Raw genomic sequence first — 21955 nt, 5'->3', positions numbered from 1 at the left:
AAATCTTTCCAGGTTTTTCTGAAGTCTACCTGCTCATCATCTCTTACAGCACAATAGTATTCCATTACATTCAATACCACTACTTGTTTAGCTATTCCCCAATTGATGGCCATTCCCTCAATTTCCAATTCTTTGCCAACAAGTACATGATTTAGACAAAGAGTAATACCACAAGCAAATTAAGAGAGCAAGGAATAGTTTACCTGTCAGATCTACGGAGAAGGGAAGAATTTATGACCAAGCAAGAGATAGAGAGCATTAAAAAATGTAAAATGGATAATCTGGATTATATTAAATTAAAAAGGTTTTGCACAAACAAAACCTTGCAATTAAGATTAGAAGGAAAGCAGAAAGTTAGGAAACAATTTTTACAGCCAGTGTCTCTGATAAATTTATATCTATATATAAATATATAGAAAACTGAGTCAAATTTATAAGAATACAAGTCATCCCCCAATTGATAAATGGTCAAAGGTTATGTACAAGCAATTTTCAGATGAAGAAGTCAGAGCTATCTATAGTCATATGAAAAAATGCTCTAAATCACTATTGGTTAGAGAAATGCAAATTAAGATAACTCTCAGGTATTGCCTCATACCTAGCAGATTAGCTAATATGACAGAAAAGGAAAAATGATAAATGTTGGAGGAGATGTGGGAAAAATGGGACACTAATGCACTATTGGTAGAGTTGTGAACTGATCCAACCGATCTGGAGAACAATTTGCCAAAGGGCAATCAAGCTGTATATATCTTTTCATCCAGCAAAACCACTAATAGATCTGTATCCCAAAGAAATTTTTTTAAAAAAAGGAAAAGAACCTATGTGTACAAAAATATTTATAGCAGCTCTTTTTGTGGTGGAAAAGAATTGGAAATTGAAGGGATGTCCATCAATTGCATTGTGGTATATGAATATAATGGAATACTACTGTGCTATAAGAAGTGACAGGCAGAGGGATTTCTGAAAAATTTCAGAAAAAAATGGATTTCAGAAAGACTTACATGAACCAATGCAAAATGAAATGAGCAGAACCAGGACACCATTGTACACAGTAATAGCAACACTATGCCATGATCAACTATGAATGACTTGGCTATTCTCGGTAACATAATGATCCAACACATTTCCAAAGCACTCATGTTGAAAAATGCCATTCATACCCAAAGAAAGACCTTATGGAGTCTGAATGCAAATTGAAGCATACTATTTTCACTTTATTTTTTTAATGATTTTTTTTCTTTTGGTCTATTTATTCTTTTGTAAGATGACTAATATGGAAATAGTTTACATAATTGCATATATATATATATATATATATATATAAAACCTATATCAAATTGCTTACTGTCTTAGGGATGGGGAGGTAAGGGAGGGAGAAAATTCGGAATTTAAATTTTTTTTTAAATGAATGTTAAAATTTGTCTTACATGTAATTAAAATTTTAAAAAAAAAAATCAAAGCCATATATAGTAATATAAAATGCAAATTAAAACAACTCAGGTACCACTTCACACCCATCAGATTGGCTAACATGACAAAAGGAAACTGACAAATGATGGAGGAGATGCGGAAAAAACTGGGACACTGATGTACTGTTGGTGGAGTTGTGAACTGATCCAACCATTCTGGAGCATGTACCAGTAAGGCAAAATTCATGACCTCGAAGATGACCACAAATATGCCTGTGTAGTTAGGAATCACAAAGTGTAAGAGATTCTCTAGGTAGAAGGCAGAAGTATGACATTTATTTAGACACCAGAGGATCAAATCCCAGAACCAGTAATTCCAATTCAATATAGCAGTAATTATATTCCAAAACCAGTAAGACCACCTCAACGTAACAACAAAGAAATTATAACACAGTATTACAGCAAAGAACCAAGTCATCCTTTAACCTTCCCCCATGCTGGGGCCTTCCTGTAAACACTCATGAATCCCAGTTGTCTGCTTGCCTGCATTCTCTCCTTGCTCAGTTCTCTGATCTCCACAGCTCCCTGGTTTCCATACCTCCCTGGCTTCCACTCTCTGCTCTATTCTCTCTCTGTAGCCCTCTGAGTTCTGTTGCTCACTCGTTTGTAGATTCTCAGCTCTGTTCTCTCAGAGTTCTTACTTCTTTTCCTTGGGCTGAATTCTGAACTTAACCTTCTGGGTTATATATACCTTCTGGGTATATATACTCTTTTTAGGGCCTGAAGGCTTCATGCCCAGTCAGCCAAAGGGTGTAGGCCTGTGGCTTAGCATTCCGTAAGTAAAGGGTGTGGGCCTGCCTTTAATCAAACCTTCCTTAACTGGCCCCATCAGAGGCCCATTGAGTGGGTGGGGAAAGATCTTTAATCACTGATTGGCATCACAGAGAGTCATTTGGAACTATGCCCAAAAGGTTATAAAACTGTGCATATTCTTTGACTCAGCAATATTACTATTACATCTGCATGCCAAAGGGACCAAAGAGAAGGGAAAAGAACCTATATGTATAAAAATAGTAATAGTAGTTCTTTTTGTGATGGCAAAGAATTGGAAATTGAGGGGATGCTCATCAGCTGGGGAATGGCTGAGCAAGTTGTGGTATATGATTGTGATCGAATACTATTGTGCTATGAGAAATGATGAGCGGGATATTTTCAGAAAAACCTGGGAAGACTTATATGTACTGATGCAAAATGAAGTAAGCAGAACCAGGAGGACATTGTGCACAGCAACAGCAATATTGTATGATGATCAACTGTGAGTGACTTAGCTATTCTGACCAATACAATGATCTAAGACAATTCTGAAGGACTCATGATGAAAAATGCTATCTACCTCCAGAGAAGGTCTGAATATAGACCGAAGCATAATTTTTTCACTTTATTTTTCTTGCTTTTTAAAAAACACCATGGCTATTACGGAAATGTTTCACATGATTTCACATGTATAATTGACATCACAATTCTTGCCTTCAAATGAGTGAGGAAGGGGTGAGAGGGAGGGAGGGAACTTGGAACTTAAAATTTCTTAATAAATATTAAAAATTCATTTAAAAATGTGAAAAAAAAAAAGTGAGGAGGTATTGTGTGATTCCAGAGGACTAATGACAAAGTATGCTTCCTTGCTTCCTGGAAAAGAGTTGATTGACTCTAGATGAAGAATGAAACATACTTTTTGACACTTCCAATGTCCAAAGATTGTTGTACTTGACTATGCATATATATTAAAAAGATTTTTTTCTTCTTTTAATGGTGGGAGTGGGGAGTGAGGAGAGAAATTAAATGTTTTAATGGGGGAAAAAAGGAAGAGTTGGACTAGATGACCTCTAAGAGCTCTTCCTGTTCTAATTCTATGATTTTACCAAGGTAATCAACATGTATGATTATAAGCATACAAAAAATAAATACAAGCTAATGGAGGTAGAGGGAGACTTTTTTTTTTACTAACAAGGGATCTGTAAAGGCCTTATGTAAGAAGTAGTATGAACCAAGATTTAAAGAAAAGTAGGGATTCTAAGAGTTGAAGGCAAGGCGGCAGTGCATTCTAGATATGGAGTACAGCCTGGACTATTACTATGGCCATTGTATGGACAATGGATAAAAGAGGGGAGGGGACCCAATGAATAGCCTCTACTCCATTCACAAAGATTTCCTTACTGTCCCCTACATATGCTATGGTTACTATTGCCTAATTGTATCTCCCTATATTTTTGCCCAAGTCAGTGTTGTCTACCTCCATGCTATTATCTAGTCTCTTTGTCCTCTCTCAGTCCCTTTTTTCTGGACCTGTTTCTCTTTTAGGAAGTGCTCTTTAACCCAGTATCCTTAATTTCTCCCTTCTCTTGTTTTCTACCCCATGAGTCTAAATGAAGACTATGTACCTTGGCATTATTCTGAGTTCTTCTTGCTTTATCCATGAGGCCTTTTATTACTAATAATATTGCTTTGAAAAGATGTGAATTCTTTGTCTTGTCTTGGTTACAAAGAAATCTTGTAAAGCCTAGGAATCTCTCAGAATGTTTTTAAATGAACTGAATAAAATACATAAGATTACAAAGAAAATGAATTAATTAAAATAAAGATATAATTATTTTCCCATTGAAGTTTAAAGATCCTCCCCTCCCCAAAATCTATCCATGGGCCCTTTGGGATTTTGTGTGAACTACGTTAAGAATAGTTGATCTGAGAGCAAAATCTCAAAGAAAATCACAGATGTAATTTTCTTAAGTTATACTGGAATTCCTGGAAGAAATGAAGCAAGAATTTTAAAATTATAATATAATTGAAATGAGAGTTCTACAGGAAAGAATGGGAAATGAAATGATAGTTACTGAGGAAAGAATTGGGAGGATATTAAATAGCTTAGTTAGTATAAGAGATTATTTAGTCAGTCCACAAGCATTTATTGTCATGCCTTGTGCTAGTATCAGAGATACAAATATGAGCAAGAAGAAAGATAATCTCTGCCCTCAAAAAGTTTACATTTTAATGGAGGAAGACAACACATAAAAAGGGAGCTGAAATGTGTGCGTATGTGTTTGGGGGAAGGAGGTCTTAGGAGACAGTATAGAAGTTAAGCCCAGAGAATGACGGATGGTTGCCTTTCCCTATCCTCCCTTTCCTCCCACCATTTTCTACTTTGGAGGAAAGAGGGGGGGGGGCGGCGGCATGGAACAAAGGCCTTGTAGCAAATATACACAGTTAAGCAAAAATTAAAATTCCTACATTGGCCATATGTGAAAATATATGTCTTATTCTGCATCTTGGGTCCATCACTTCTAGCCTTTTTGCTTTCCCTTTTCTTCTTCTGCTCCTGTAGTGGCTTCTTGGTAGGTTTCCCATTCTCCTCACCCTATGCTACTACAGTTGCTGGAGTCCCAGATGATGGTTAGTCTAGAGGGGCATGTAGCCCATTTCCAGGCTGAAATACACACAGGCAACCAGGTGACCCTGAGGCTTTTTGTTGGCCACATTGACCCCAAACAAGAACTCTGAATTCCATTATGAACTACCATGGGAACTTAGTAGATGGAGTCTATGACACTTCTTAAGCTTTTAGGATCCTAACCTTAAGCCAGGCACTCTTTAGTTCACAGTCAATATGTTCCATTTTTTGTTTATACTCAGAGTCTGATGCACATTTTCAGTGGTAGGATTCAAATAAATTAACAACTGGTTCTCCAAGAAACCCAGCTGAGGTGCTGCCAGGTGCAGGCCCCACCCCGACTAACAACTGGTTCACTGAACTCAACCTAAAATTATGTACCAGTTCTGCCAAACTGGTATGGACCGGCTGAACCCCACCACCGCATTACATGCCATCTTAAGGTCACTGTTGCTGATCAAGCTCCTGACCAAACAAACAAAGCCTGTAGCTGGTTTCCAATAGTGCTGGTATCTGCTGATACTACAACACCAAAAACTGTAGAAATCCAGTTTAATCCAGGAGACTGTCTCCTATGAATAAGATTCCTGAAAAGCACTGGCAAAGAACAGCATCTTCCCAATAGCAGCAAGTGACAGAGGCAGACATCATTGCTGGGTTCATTTTCTTAGCAAAGAATGTCAGCCACCATACCCTAAATGGTGCCCTTCCCAGATTTCATGGAAAAATATATAACTGTTGGCCTGAGCTTGTCGCAGATTGATGTATGGGTTCTCATTTTAGTCATCATGGATTTGGTTCTTCTCCGTAGGAAACACAGCAGTGCCTCCTAACCTATGAAGTACTTTTTAATCTACTAGATAATTTAAAAAATGGCTCCTCCCAAAATTGGTCATTGCACTGATTGGGGTTTGTAAGACTATCAAAGTTGTTTTTCTCTATAATGTTGTTGTTATTGTATAATTTATTCTCCTGGTCCTGCTCACTTCACTCTGCAATAGTTCATATAAGTTTTTCCAGATTTATCTGAAATCACTCCTTTCCTTATTTCTCATAGCTTAATTGTATCCCACTGTGTTTATATGTCATAATTTGTTCAGCCATTCATTCCCCAGTTGAGGGTCTGTGCCCATTTATAAAGGATAGTTTCAATGGCATAAATGGCAGTATAAATCATCAGTCAAATGATAGCATGAAGTGAGCAGAAATAGAAAATAGATGGAAATAGAAAACTACATACTATAACAACTATAAACAACTATAATGAAAGTGAATGCTATGTAATGATAAGGACCAATCTTGGGGTCTTTTTCTTGATCCTTAAGAAAACAGATTGACCTTTTTGTGTTAGAGATATAGGGGACTCTGGGTATGGAATGTTACATACATCAGTGGTGTCAAACAAATAGAAACAAGGGCCTCTAATTCATACACAAGGATTCTTATGGGCCACATATTGTCTTAGTTTTAAAATGTAATATTATTTATGCTTTATTATATTTTTATTTGTTTTGTTAAATAATTCCCAATTACATTTTAATCTGGTTTGGGCAGCATGTGGGAGTGTTATGTATTGCAGTGTTTGACACCTCTGACATACATAGTTTTTATACAAAAAAAGCTTTATTAGCCCCCAGCATTTAGGAATTTATACCCTGTTACAGGGCCAAAGTAAACTCTTTGGTCTTCCAACTTTTGAGAGGCATCATGGTGTTCTGAACAGGGCATTGGACTTGGTACAAGCTATGAAGTTATGTGCCTGGGAAGCAATTTAACCTCTCTGAGCTTCAGATACCTCAACTGTAAAATGAAGAATTGTACTCATTCACCGTTAAGATCTCTTCCAGCTCTAGATCTATGATCCTATGACTCCAAGTTTAGTGTATTTTATAGAACACCATGCAGAGATATCAATGTTATGTTATTTGCAAAGGCAAGGTGAAAGGGAACATATATGAGATTCAATAAAAATGGGATCCCTTCTTATTGGGGAATCAAGGAAGGCTTCATGGAAAAAGTGACACCTGAACTTTGCCTTAAAGGAAGAAAAGGATTTCAGTGGGTGAAGAGATAGGGAACATCTAGCACAAACGTGTGTGTGAGGGGACACAAGCTTGGGGGACAATGATTAGTAAATAGTCCCCTTTATACCAGAATCCAGTTGGGCTCACTTAGACTGGGGGAAGGGGAAAAGCATAAAATGAGGCGAGAAAAGTAAAATATTTGGAGCTAAATTGTGGAAAACTACCTGCTAATTAGATGACCTGGGCAAGTCATTTTAACCCTTTAAGCCCTTTTTCTCCTCTGAGTAAAATGAGAACATTAAATCCTATAGTCTTATGTGCAGTTTGCATTTTATTAGGTATGTTAATTCTCTTTGCTCCAGAGGATAAAACTAAGAACAGTGGGTAGTAATGGCAAAGAGGTAGATTAGCCTTGATATAACTGATGAAGATTAGTGCTATCAAAGAATGGAATGGGCAGCCTGGCAAACAGTGAGATCCCCCAGACTTGAGGTCCTAAAGCAAAGGCTGGATGAGCACTTGTTGGCAATGTTGTAAAGAAAATTCTGGTGTAATTACTGCCTCTACACAGATAACTCCTGGAATACAAATCCAGCCTTTGTCTCTCCCCTGAGCTCCAGTCACAGGTTGCCAACAACTTTATTAGATATTTCAAACAGTGTATCTTGCAGGCAGCTCAAACTTAACCATGTGTAAAAGAAAATTCATTATCTTTCCCTTCAAACCTACTCCTTTGCCAAACTTTTCTAATTTTGTTGAGGGCAATCTTATCTTTCCAGTCAACCTTGGAATCACCCTCAATTCTTCCTCATCTTAGTTACACAAGGAGTTTCCAAGTTTTGTTGATTTTACCTTCCTATCTCCCATATCCATCCTCTTCTCTCCATCCACATATCCATTACCCTAGTTCAAGCCCCCACCATCACTTAACTGGACTAGTGTAATAACCAGCTCTTTGTCTTCCCCATCCATCCTCCACACAGCTGCCAAAGTGATATTCCTAAAGCACAGGTCTGACCCTGCCATTCTCCCACACCAGAAACACCAGTGGCTCCCTGTTACCTGCAGGAAAAATTTCTGTTTGGTATTTACAGTGCTTCACAATCTAGCTCTAACCTACTTTTGTAGGTTTAACCTCACTTCAAGTCATGTACTCTCTGGGCTGGCCAAAATGTTCTTCACATATGACATTCCATCTCCTGCCTTCTTCCCTTTGTACAAGCTCCCCCCTCCCTCCCCGCTCCCCACGCCTGGAATGAACTCGTTCCTCACCTCTATCATTTGTAATCTCTAGTTTCTTTCAAAGTTCAGATCAAACACTACCTCACCTTCCTGGCTTCCTTCAGGTTTCAGCTAAAGTCTCACCTTCTAAGAAGCCTTTCGACTTAATGCTTTTGAGATGATTTTCAGTTTAGACTGTATCTATCTTTTTCGTACCTAGATATTTTCATGTTGTCTCTGCATTAGACTGTGAGCTCCTTGAGAACAGGGGCTGGTTTTTTTTTCTTTTCTTTGCATTCCTAACGCTTACAAGCATAACGCCTGGCAAATCGTAGGCGCTTAATAAATTCTTATTGACTTGACCTCCCACAGGTGTCCTTTCGTAAAGCCCCCCTCCCCCTGTTCCGCAAATTACCATTTATTTGCTTTGTATGTATGTACTTTCTATGTAGATACATTATTTCACCCGAATGGAATGTAACTACTTTAAGAGCAAGAATTGTTTCATTTTTGTCCGTGCATCCCCAGCACCTTCCACACAGCAGGCGCTTAATAAATGCTTGCAGCATGACTAGCGGGACGGGGTGCATAGACAGTTTCTTCAGTCCAGTCCAACTCGGGGGTCTGTGAGCTGGGCTGTAGGTCAGCTCCTCAAAGGCAGAGACGGCAAAATGCCATCAGTCCCGAGCCTAGGCAATTCAGTCAGATCAAGTTCATTTCCCTAGATCTCTCAATGGAACCAGGGAGGGGACGAGGGCCGTCAGAGGTATGACATCACCCCATGTCTCGCCCCCATTGGTCGGTAGCCCCACCCCGCCTCCTTTCCGTTCTCTAGGCCCGCCCCGCCCCGGAAGCCTGGAGCCACGTGACAGGAGACGGCCTGGCTGCGCGGTCGTCGTGTCTGCTCAGTAGAAGGAATGGCGGAGGCGCCGCCTGTTTCAGGTAGAGTCCTGACCCGACTCGCGGGCTTTTCCTTTCTTGTTTTCCTATTCCGCCCTCCCCCTTCCTCAGGCTGACCTTGAGAGCCTGGGGCCGCCCTGTTTTTGCCCTTTTCCCGAGGGCGGAAGTTGGGTCACTGACCCTGACCGCATTTTTCGCTCCGCTCGTGGTCGCTCCAGCGGTTAAATGTCGCGAGAGGGGTTGGCGTGGTCCCTGGGGGCGGCTCACACTGGACGGTGGCGGGGAGGGGGGGGTGGGGGGCAGGGAACGGAGGCCCTGAGGGGCCAAACGGAGAGGGAGGTTCGCGTCGGGAAGCAGTAGAGCCAGGGTGGGCTTTTCACTCACGTTGTTCTCTCCTCCTGGAGTTCCCGGACCTCTCCCACAGCTCAGCCTTCCCCCTCCCAGGTCTTAATGCTGCCTTTTCCACCGAGCCCTCTCAATTTTTTTTCCTGTCTCGATTTTCCATTCCTCTGAACCCTGTTGGTTTTGTACCCCTTTTAGCGCTATACAGCTTTGTTTCAATTGCGCTGTTGACAGAGCGCAGGGGCTGCCGTACTCATCTTAGTAACTCCGACCACAGTACTTGCCACCCGGTTAGACTCTTAGCAGATATTTTACTGGCTGGAGGAAAGGAAGATGTTTAGATAGTAATATCATGGAGGACCTGTGAGATAAAACATGCACGTGGTATATATGTGCCTTTTAAATCCTTAAGAGATTTCATAATGCCCCGATGCCTAGAATGGACACTCCCCATTCCATCCCCTTTGGGGTGCAAGCTGCTTGAGGCAAGCAGTGATTCCCCCCCGCCCCCAGTCCCTTGTGTCTTCAGTATTTGTCCAGTGCCTTTCATGTGGGTACTTAATGTTGAATTAAATCTGTGAAGTCCCTCCCTTAAATCCCCAATTCAGGAGCTTTCTTCATGACAACTTTCCCCATCCGATCTTTGCTTTGTCTTAGCTGAAATCGATTTCTCCCTTCAGGTTTCTGGTAATAAGCTGCCCAGACCTTTGCACTTTTCACCCTTGTTTCTAAATTTTCTGTATGTTTCTACCCTTCTCATTCCCATTAGATTATAAGCACTTCGAAAGCAAGATTCATAGCACATCTATCTTTGTATGCTTCACTAGGGCTTAATAAATGTTTCATTGAATACTGATGAATGTGTTCTTTTCCTCATCTCTCTCTTTGAAAGCCTCTCTGGGACATGTCTTTGAGGCAGACTATTAACTTACTCTCTAATGATGATTTTTTTTTCTGTTCTAAGTCCTTATTCTTTCCTGGATTAACTCATTTTGCAAACTGTTTCCTTCTATATACTGTCCTGACTTTCACTAATCAAGTTACTCTGCTCAAGACCCTAATGGGTCTTGTCAGCCTATTTCTGTCTCTGAGCCTTCCCTCAGCTAAACCATATGTCTTGTCTACTCTTTTGGCTGCACCCTATGTTTGTCAGACTAGCTGCCTTGTTCTAGCAGCTCCTGGAACTGTTCCTTTGTAAAGTCTTTCACCATCTCTTTATTTCGGAGCAATTCTAATTATTAGGAAACTTTTCCCAAATACTGAGTAAAAATCTGCCTCCTCCTAGTAACTTTCATTAGCTGGTGTTAGTTTTTGTTAGTTAGCCATGCAGAATGAATTTGATGCCTTTCTACCTGACAATCTTTGAGATATTTGAAAATAGCTTTTATGTCCCCTGTCAAGCTGTCTCCTCCAGGCTAATCATTCAGCTGTTCCTTGCATAACATAATTCTCATTTCCATGTCACTTTTTTTTGGGTTATGCTCCACTGTGTCAATGTCTTTTCTCAATTTGGTGCCCAGAATTGAGAATAGGACTCCAGACACTGTCAGTTTGAGGGTCGAGTGCAGCAGAACCATTGCTTTTCTTGTTTTGGATACTATGTCTCTCATAATGCTGCCCGGTATCTCAATAGGTTTTCTGTCTGCTGAGTTTCACTGCTTATTCATTGAGCTGGTAGTATACTAAACCCCTAGATTTCTTTAATTAAAGTGAGCTGCTTTCTAGATATGTTTCCCCCATCTTGTGCAATGATATTTTAAACTTTACGTGCATATTATCCCTATGAATATGACCATATTTGCTTCAGTTCACTATTCTGGATTGTCAGGATCTTTTGGGAGCCTAATTCTGGCATGCCGTATATTTCAGCTTCATGTTACCTGTATATTTTCATCTTTAGTCAGATGTCTTGTATGTCTTTATCCGAATCAGTATCATTTGTTAAATGTTTACTAAGTGGAAGGCATTGGGCTGGAGATACAAAGGCAAAAAGAAAAACAACCCCTGCCATCAAGGAACTTGCAGTCTGCTGGAAGATATACCATGCACACAGATAAATAAATACAAGGTAATTTGTGGAGAGGTCATAGGGTTTTGATCTAGAGGTGGTCATTGAGTACAACCCTCTAATTTTCACATGGGGAAACTAAACCACAAAGAGGTTAAATGTCTTGCCTGGGCTCACAAGCTAGTAAATGCCCGAGGTAGGATTGGAGCAGGTCTTCCTGACTTTCAGTCCAGCACTCTACCTAATTATACTTATACAATCTCTCTCGTAGGGAGAACAGACTGACAACTAAGTGGAAAGTAAAGTTACAATTGTGAGAGGTGGAGGTTAGGAAGGAGTGCATTCCAAGGCATGGAAAATGTTCTTATGCAAAGGCAGAGAAGCTGGAAACTAAATCCTAAATTCAAGAAATAGTTGATAATTCAGTTTGTTAGGAATGTAGTAGGTGTGAATGTATTATGTGTGTAGTATGAATTTGCATGAAATAAATTGGGAAAGGTAGCCTGGAGCCAAATTGTGGATAACTTTAAGTTCTAGATTGAAGAATTTGTATTTTATACTAGAAACAACAGGAAGCATCCAGAAATTGAACAAAACTGGACCGAGGTACAAGCCTTTGCTGTTCAATTAGAGACCTTTCTCCCCATAGACATTAATTAATCAACAGTCTTGGAGCTAGTGGGCCAACCAATTCAAAATGACCAAACTGTTTTATCATCCAGTTTATATTTCTCCATCTTCTTTGCGAGGCGACCTTGTTAGATCCCATCTTGAAATCTAGGTATAGCATGTTTCTGGCGTTTCCTTGATCCACCACCATTCAGCACTGGGAGGGAAAAAAAGTTTAGATCAGTTAAGGTTGGGATAAGCTACTAACAGACAGCACTGAGGCATTGTTACGTGATAAGTACACAGGAGAGTCTCACAGTGTTCTGTGAGACCTGAGGGACCACAAGATGGCTTCCTGGAGGAGGTGGGCTTTAAAGAATGGGTAGGAGTTTAGCAAGCAAAGGTGTTGAGGACATTCCAGACATAGAAAACAGTCTGAACTTTAGGGTTGGAAGCATGCAAATGCTTTGCATGATGGAAGTCCGACTGGAGTATAGAGTGTCTAGAACAGAGTAATAGAAGCTTAAGCTGGAAAGGTAGTATTCCATGTTGGAGGCCTTAAGTGCCAGGCAGAGGAGTTTGAACTTGAAAGGCATTAGGGAACCACTGGAGATTTTTGGGAACAGAATGGGGAGTAGAATTAGATAGTCCAGTTTCTGGTTTTTTGAAGCATCGTGAGGGTTGTTTCCCAACAGAGAAACTACCATCACAGTGGATATTCAGAGAACATTGTGGCAATTCTCAAGAAATATGGAATACAGTATACACATATGCTTGCATTTATTAGGACCTAAGAAAATAGCTACCTTATTAGTTCACATAGGGAGTTTGCACTCAAAGTATGGCTTGCTTATTATCATGCTCTTAAATTCAATAGATGTATCTTAATCCTTGTTGCCTAGGGAGTGAGGCAGATCCCTTTACTACCTGCCATCTCTGCCCAAATCCCTAATGTTTGTCCATCAACTTTCCCATCTTTTCCTACTCTACCCTCCACCCTCTCCCCAGGGTAGTAGCTGAGAGGGTATCCCCAAGAATCTTCATCTGGAAAGAGTGTGCACTTACTTTGTCTTGGAGCTCACGTTTTGAGCTCACTTTTAGATAGGTGACTAGAGGGCTGTTAATGTAGACCCAGCTTCTTAGAGCTTGATGTCATGGAGGGAAAGGCAGCAGAAAAAGACTAAGCTGGTGAATCCTAGCAGTAAGGTGTTTTTCCAGATTTAACAACCCTGTGAGGAGCTGCTTAGGAATTGAGTGAGAGAAGGAGGTAGTGGGGAAAGTGGAAGTTTGTTGTCAATCTCTTCCCTAACCTTCCAAAAAAAAAACCCCCCAAACAATTGGTTTGTTATTCTAAAATTTCCTACTTTCCTAGATTCCCTTTAATGCCCTACATTTTTGTGTAGCACAAGCTTAAACTTTTTGGTGGGAAGAATCATACAGTAATTTTGTGTAATTGTTTTTCAGTTTATACATATATGTATATATTTTTTCCTTTCAGAGACATCTCATTTTAGGGGTATGGCCTATATTCAGACCAGTATGGCCTGGCTCAGATTCTCCTGGATCTTCACTGGTAACTAATTTAGTGACTGACATGTCAATTTTTCATCTAATAGGTACATTAAGTGTCAGTACAGACACAGCTGATTTCATTCCACATGAAAGACAAAATCCTGATCTAAATTGCAGAATTCAAAGAAGACTGGAATCTAGTAGGATTCACAATAGAAGTAATAATTCACCACCTTTTTGTCAGCTTTCTAGTCAAGATCCTCACCGGGAAGATTCACCAAATCAACACAATTATAATAATCAAGGAAGCAAATATAAGGGCAAGCAAAGTTCTTTCCAGACTTCTAGTAAACCATCAAAGAACCATGGCTTTCAGAACCAACAGTGGCATAAATGGAGAAGTGACAGGAATTATACCAGAGCCCAGGCAATCCAGGCTCCTCCTGACCAAGGAACAGGACTAGATGGCTCAGAAATAGTAGCAGGGTCAGAATGTGAAGCAAATCCTAGTGAACCCAGCAATGTATGCTCTTCGGAGAGTGAGAAAGAAGTAGCTAGTATGGACCACAAAGGTGCAAAGCCAAAGAAAATGGCATATATGACATCTGTTTCAGGACGGGGCCCAAAAGCAAAGGGGGGGAAACCAAGGTATGAAGGGACTAACAGAGTGACACCTAAACAGAAAGATAGGGTGTCTGAGAACATGAGACCTGGAGGGGCTGTCCAAGCTGACTCTTCAGAAGCAGTCACAGAAAAATTGGCCTTTGATGTATCTAGAAACAATGAACATAAAAGATATATAAATAGAAATTATCCCTGGGAAACTGTGTGGAATAAGCCACAGCCAGATAGAGAGATTCAGAAAATGCACGAGGGTCAGAAGAATAAAAATACAAGACTTAGAAATTCTCTTTCCTATGTTACGAAAGACAAATTTAATGAAAGGCCTAAAAAATCTCTTGGTGATGATAGAAACTTGGCAACCACAAGCAAATCTCATAAAAGGTTTGAAATGGAGAAATGCTCTGGAAGACGACTCCAGAAAGAATCTAAAGCAACCTCTCAGCTCGTTTGGAACAAGCAGAACGATGTGCCAAAAAATAAAGAAACACATACAGGTAAATTCAACTGAAGAGATTTTTTTTAAATTAAATTTTATTTCTTCCAGCTAACAAAAGTCTATTTAATCTCCCTCTTCTCCTTCCCCCCTCCCCCCGCCCCCAGCAAAACAAAAGGTAATGTAAGTGTCTGGCTCTGCTGTCTTTGTAGAGTCAGAAGGCCTCAGGATGGCCGTAGAGGAACAGGGCAAGTGGATGGAGCCGTCATGGGGAGGGTATAAAATCACTAAAAAGAGGGGGGAAAGGAAAAAGGATGAGTCATTGTATCTTATATTTACATAGTACTTTAAGCTTTATAAAACACTTAATTCATTAGATCTATTTAATCTTTGTAATAATCTAGTAAGGGAAGTAATGAAATTTTTATTAGCTTCATTTTATAAGCAAGGATACTGAGGCCAAGGTCACACATGACTAACAAGTGGCAGAACTAGGATTCAAATAGAAATCTAAAATCTCTGAGAAGTGAAAGAGCCCTCAGAGGTAATATAGTCCAACAGTTGCCTAAACAAAAATTACTTACACAGTATCTCTGGCCCGCAGCCTTTACCAGTCAAGTCAACAAGCATTTATTAAGTATTTGTTATGGTGTCTCCCTCTGTGCTTAGAGCTGGAAGTACAAATATAAATGGAATCTACAGACCTTGCCTTCAGTGAATTTATATACTAATGGGGCAAGGTAACACATAAAAGAAAGATCTGAAGGGAAGGACAAGGTACCTGGCTCTGAGCAAGGTAGGAAAAGTCCTCTGAAGATGAGTCAGCAGTGCAGCACAGAGAGGAATGAAGACATGTTTGGCCTGCACCTCCTCCTTAAAATGGAGGTTTTAGCAGACACCAGCCAATTAGAGGAAGAGACTGAAGGTCAGGGAGTAGGGTGCTTCCAGAATGAGAAGCACCATCTAGTCCAAGGATGGAGTGAGTTTCCAGGGGAAAGAGATTTCTGTGACATGGCAGAGAAGGTCCTGCGATATAGTCTCGAGAGGAATGAAGATGTGTTTGGCCTGAGCCTCCTAAAATGGAGGTTATAGGAGAAACAAGACAATCAGAGTCCCTCAGCCTTCAGTGGTGGAGAACGTTATTGCATCCAGAGGCAGCTCATTCTCCTTAGCACAGCTTTAATTGTCCTTAAACTGAGCCTAAATCGGCCTCTTTGTAACTTCTGATTGGCCTTTATACTCTCCTCCCTATAATTAGAACCACTGAGAGGCTTTTCAAGGTATGACCAGCCCTGAGTTGGAAGGATTAGAGATTCCAGATGGTCAGTAACTCCTCATACTTGGTAGTTCTTGATAGTGATGGTTCTCATTCAGTGTAACCCCAGATCTCCAATTTTCTAAATTTTATTGTCAGCTATGTAACAGACAAATTTTAGCCTTGGCTACTATGACTGCTAAGGTCTCTTCAGTAAATATAAAGCTCTTGCTGTGTATAAAGCACTATACTAGGTGCTGGGAATACAAAGACAAAAATGAAATTCCCCAGCTCAAAAGCAAAATCTTTATTACCCTTCTAGAGATGCTTCAGATATCTGGGAACAGTCTGGTCAGGTGGGCCTCTTGAAATCCACCAAGCCAACCTCCGCTACAGGACTCATAATTTTAGGGTAGTTCTAGAACCTCCTATTCTCTTGAGGTTGGGATGGGGAATCCCTATAGTAGTTAAGTGTTACAGTAAATGTTCTTATGCTGCAGGAATCATGCAGCTATAGCTTGAGCCTTGTCACTAAATATAAAAAGTGGTTGGTTACTAGGCAACCTCTAGGCAGTGTGCATTTATCCATGAAAATATGCACCTGTGAGTATCCCTTTTCTAAAAGCTCCACCTCAAAATATTCCTTGGCTTTGTATTCCTTTTCAAAATACCTGAAACATATCTATTAGTACCTTCAGATTGACTTGTATGTAATGTATGGAACTAACATATAATGACTTGATCCCTGTATGTGTGTTGTTTTTCTAAGGGTCTTTAATAGAACAGTTAACCACCGAGAAATACGAATGTATGGTATGTTGTGAAGTAGTTCGAATGATGGCACCAGTTTGGAGTTGTCAGAGCTGTTATCATGTATTTCATTTGAACTGCATTAAGAAATGGGCAAGATCACCAGCTTCACAAGCAGAAGGTCTGTGTGTTATCTACTGTGACATTGATTTCACCACTTTATTTATATTTTCAAGTCTGAAACTCAAACCACTGTATTTCCTCTTAGGTATTTTGCTTGCAATTAAAAGTATACCTAGCAGCCTTACCTTTGCTATGTCATCTGAAATATTAAGATTAAATCAGACCAAAGTATTGTTTTAAATGTGTAAAAATAGTAACATTAAAGAGTACTTTATTAAAAGATGAGACTAATAGAGGAAGATTTAAGGAAATTAATGTCCAGCTAGGTACTATTTGGTACCTCTCTCCTTGATCCACAATTTTAAATCCCACCTTAATATAATCCCAGGCCTGCTTCCAGAGCTGATTGGATACTTCTTTGTAATTCACTTTGAATATTTTGAAGCCAGATTCCTTCTGGGACCTGGCACAAACTACTACAATTTTAGTCTGGTATCATAAGCTCTTTGAACTTTGTTAGCTGCCCTTGTTTTTCCTGTCTCAGGTTGCTGCTGAGATGATTGAGTTGTTTAGGCTATTGAAATTAAAGGGATAGCCTTCCGGTTTCCATCTTGGATGGGGTCACTTTTCTGCATCTACTTTCTCCAAATGGCTATAACAAGATGGCTGAAATCCTTCTAGTCAAAACTCCCATTTCAGCAGCATGAAACATGCACAAATGTCTTCCAGTCAGAAATACTTTTTACCCTTTATTAAAGAATTAAGAAACACTCCTCCAAACATATTTCCAGTTGTACCTAGCACTAGTTTAAATTTAAATGCACTTTAAGTGGTGGTTCAGACTCATAAGCCTGGTTTCAGAATCTGTTTTCCTGTACAGAATTTGCAATCACACTCAACCAGATTTTAAAATGGTTTTGTGACATTGATCACATCTGTAGGAAACTAAGTTTAATTATTCTTAGAAGAAAAAATAGTCAATTTTCAATTACGCAGAAGTGAATTAGCCTTGTAGCCGATGATCATTATGGAACCTGGTTTTTTAATTAGAAAAGGCCCTTAAAAGAAGATTAATTTTCCATACTTTCAGGGACAGCAAGTAAAACCAGTAAGAGAATATATTTACTTAGCTTACTGCTTTTTATGAGTCACATAAAGATTTGTTTTTTGTTTATTCCTACATTCAGTATGCTGTCATTAAAAAGATTGAAGAAAGATTTTTGCCATGCAGTCTTAACTACTAAGGAACAGAGATCCTTTTTTTCCTGAATCTTAATATTAGATTTTGTGATGTGTTTGTAAATGTGAGGCAAGGGAGAAAAATCAGTGCTTTGAAATTTCCCTTGTCATTGGATGAAATGAAAGATAACGTCTATCTACCTATTTATCTATCTACCTACACACACATACATACACATATTTTTATGCACATGTATTCACATACATATATGTATGCATATAAATTACCCTGTGCCACTCTTCACCCTCTCTTAGTTCCAAGCTAAGAGGACTGACGTTTTTAGTGGTAAACCCAGTCTGAAGTGACAAGCTGGGTCAGGGATATAATAGATATTCAGACTTAGAGGCAAACTTAATTCACCTATGGGTTATATGCCTCAAGGTTAAGGGTACTGAGTAGGAGAAGCATGGTATGACATTTAGGAAGCTTAGAATCAAGTGTTAAGGGAAAATACGGTTTATACAAACATCTAGTCAGTTCAGAGGTAATCATCATGGAGGGTGACTTATGTGAACAAGAACCCAGAGGAAGGCGGATTATTTCTCATGGACTAAAATGCTACTTAAATGCCTCATGGAGGGGGCAGGGGGAGGGGGGTATCCTGGGTTTCTAAAGCCTAAGTCAGCAGAGTGTAAGTTCTCTTGGGAAGAAAAGGTTTCAAGTAAGGACCTAGACTATCTGTTCATTTTCTGAGGACCAACTTAGGAGAGGTTCATTTCCAGATTGACTACGAGATAGTGTCTCTTTTGGCCACAGCAATTCTCAATGACCATTTACTGAGTTACAGAGGGGGTGCAGTTGTTACTGGTGGAAAGTGTATGTACACCAGGGAAATTACAGATCCTTGAAGTATTGTGATATTCTTCATAAAGGATTCATTATAATCAGATCAAGAAATACTGTTATCGAAGAACATATCCACCAATATTCTGCCAATTACCTGGCTAGGGTATGCAATATTTCCTTTATTGATTACATGTAGTTGCGTAGGAGAGACCCACTGAAGGGGGAGGGAATAAACATATAATGCCTGCTATGTCCCAGACACTGTGCTTATTTCATTTGATTCTCCAATCCTGTGAGATAGGTGTTATTATTTTCCCCATTTTACAGTTGTTGAAACTGAGGCAAACAGAGGTTAAGTGACTCACCCAGGGTTACGTAGCTAGTGTCTGAAGCTGAATTTAGACTTATGTCTTTCACACTCCAGACCCAGAGCAGTATGCCACCAACCAAATCTGGTCTGAATAAGAATCTCTCAGTTAATGATACAAAGTAGTTTTTTATAGTCTTGGAGAAACAGAATCAAGCAATAGACACAGTACAGAAAGGGGAAAGCGTTGGGTTTATGGGAGGTGGTTGAACCTATGGAACTGTATGTGAAATTAATGGATATGTTCAGAGATGAACCACTGAGGTTTTAGCAGGCTCCTCTAGTGTATTCAGAGAAGGGAAAACTACTAATAGATAATGTACAGTTTTTAATAATCTAAACCAGTATCACAAGCCTTTCATTGTTCTACATAGAAGTAGCAAGATTTTCCTTAGTTTCTTTAGGTGAGCAATACCTAACTCTAACCATAGATCTTTATAGTCAAGTGAGTGCTCTCTAATTGTACAACAGAAGTGATCTATCTACTGGGATTTTGGAATTCCTTTGTTTTATTGGAATGCTTTATTGTAATTAATATTTATCGTAAGAGATTTTCTCACAGTTTGTTCACTTTTGTGTATAGAACAAATGCTGTTGGTGTTTGAACTAGAGATCTCCAACCTGGAATTTAACTTTTCTAGCTCCTCATTCAGTGCCCATTCTTCCGACCTCCATGGTGTGCATAGATTTTTTTTTAACCTTAATTTTTTTTATCTTAATTTACATTTTTACTGTATATCTCAAAAGATAAATGTAACCTTCTTTACACTCTTGTATTGTGTTACTAATACTTAAAATGTCAGACAAACTTAATATGGAAAATGTTTTTATTAGTCCCACTTGAATTTTGTGATTTATAATATGCTTTTGAAAGAAAAATTCATCTTACTTAATATTTTCCTTGGCAGATGCTCACAGAGGCTGGCGATGTCCAGCTTGTCAGAATGTTTCAGCACAAGTTCCTAGTACATATACTTGCTTCTGTGGTGAGTATTGATTATATATGATAGAAGCCTTTGAGCGAATTACACCTAAGCCAGTTTCATAGCCCAGACTATAGGACAATTTCCTTACATTATCCAGTCAAAGAAAGCTTATGGACTTAACTCTTTTGGGCTTTGAGATCCTTATGGTTCTTATCAAGATGGACCTGAAGTATGAGTAAGTGGTCCCAACGAGCCAACCTTGATGGTATCAGTTCTGGCTATTAAGTACCTACTACTTCCGTGCCTCCTGTATACAATTTTTATTCCTAATCATTGGCACAGTCCTGAACTGGGTCCAAGGGGTGACCAGATTTGTCTGTCTAACCTGTATCCTGAAGTTAAAGCACTCTGGTTGCTGCCATAGTTCTCCATTTCAGTAATAATTAGCACTGGTGATAGACTGGGCTAAGAACCCAGGAATGATTAATTAGCCTTTGTAATGAAGAAAGAGTATACCTATTGTGATGCTCCAAAACCCACTGTGCCCTTTTACCAGGAAGTCCATGGAAACCAAAACTCCTCTCCCAGGTGACCAGTGACTTCTTAATTGCCATGTTGATACTATCTACTGTCTACCTCTTAGTAGCTTCTCCTTCCTTCCTTTTCTTCAGCAATATCAAACTCTTCGGTTCTCTTCCAGCTGTTCCTTCTCTCTCTTCATTTGTTCCTTGTCTAATTCTTGCCCTCCTAATGTGACTATTTTTATAGGTACTTAATCATCTTTTCTCTCTTGAAAACCTCATTCACTCCCATGGTTTTAGCTATCATCTTGATGTAGCTTTTTACATATAAACATATTTGGAAGAAAAGGAAGTGACATGAGGTACTTCACTATTTTGCTTATCCTTGACCTTACTTTCTCTCTTCTTCTCTGAGAATTTATGTAACAAACATTTACTGAGCAACTACTATGTAGTAAGCATTGGGCTTGGTGTATAAAACAGGTCTCAAAGGACTTAGAGCATCATAGGATTTTATATATATAGTATACATATATAATATGTATAGGAGATAGGATGTATCATGCTGCCTTGAATTTCCGTTTGTAAGTGATTAAAGAGAACTAGACATAAAATATCACTTTTACCTGGGATAGTCAGGGAAGGCTTTGTGGAAGAGGCAGCATTTGAGCAGGACTTTGAAGAATAGGTTGAAATTTGGGAGATAGAGGAAAAAGGGCATCACCGAAGATGCAGAGTTAGGAAAACTTGAGGCATATTTGGGGAATAGTAAGAAGCTTAATGCGATTGGAACATTTATAATACCAGTTGGGACTATAGTAAGAGATAAAACTGGATATATGGGCTATAGATGTCAAAGACCTTGATTACCAGGTCCGATAAGTTTTTACCAAATGTACTAGTAAAGAAGAGCCTCCGAAGGTTTCAAATAGCAAAGGGACGTGATAAGACCTGGGACTTTTTAAGAAGATTAATTTGGCAGTGGTGTGCAAATAGGTTGGCAAACAGGGAGATTGTTAAAAGGCTGGTAGGGTAGTCTAGGCATGAGCTGATGTTAGGCTTGGGAGAATGGAAGGGATGGAACAACCTGTGGAAGTTGAAAAGAAAGAAGTGGGAATGCCACATTGACTCATGGCAAAGTGGAGAGAAGGAATCAGTCTGGGAAAGAAGATTCATTTTGAATCTGTTCCATGTCGGGTTATGGTACAGACAGAAATGTAAGTAAATACAGAAACATAGGCTGTGTAGCAATCTAATACTTAATATATGTTAGGGTAAAGACGTGTTGACATCTTACTGTAATAGCAATCTAATTAACTGCCATAGATCGCAGGAATAGCTAATAGCCCCAGCTCCTAGAAATTTAAAAAGAGAAGTTCCTCAACTCAAATTGGGGTGAATCCCTAATTTGTAGAATATGTTCAGGAGATACAGCTCTCACCTTTAGAATCTTCCCCCAA

At 39.4% G+C, this 21955-nt stretch overlaps 1 protein-coding gene and 1 pseudogene across 2 annotated transcripts in view; both read left to right on the top strand.

The window, feature by feature from the left end:
- The first annotated feature begins 4853 nt into the window (after window positions 1-4853).
- Window positions 4854-5687, top strand: LOC118840581 (annotated as a pseudogene).
- Window positions 5688-8954: 3267 nt separating this feature from the next.
- The window catches only part of NFX1 (nuclear transcription factor, X-box binding 1), an 81809-nt gene continuing 68808 nt past the window's right edge, over window positions 8955-21955 (top strand). For both annotated transcript variants that reach the window (XM_036739269.1, XM_036739277.1), the window contains exons 1-4: window positions 8955-9041; window positions 13575-14588; window positions 16552-16713; window positions 19957-20034. In XM_036739269.1, the coding sequence (XP_036595164.1) occupies window positions 9017-9041; window positions 13575-14588; window positions 16552-16713; window positions 19957-20034 (1279 nt within the window). In that variant the 5' untranslated portion in view covers window positions 8955-9016. The remainder of the gene's footprint in view (window positions 9042-13574; window positions 14589-16551; window positions 16714-19956; window positions 20035-21955) is intronic.

Source organism: Trichosurus vulpecula, chromosome 1 (genome assembly GCF_011100635.1).
Source record: "Trichosurus vulpecula isolate mTriVul1 chromosome 1, mTriVul1.pri, whole genome shotgun sequence".
Taxonomy (NCBI): Eukaryota; Metazoa; Chordata; class Mammalia; order Diprotodontia; family Phalangeridae; genus Trichosurus; species Trichosurus vulpecula.
The sequence above is the reverse complement of the archived record's forward strand: the minus strand, read 5'-3'. Positions and strand labels throughout refer to the sequence as shown.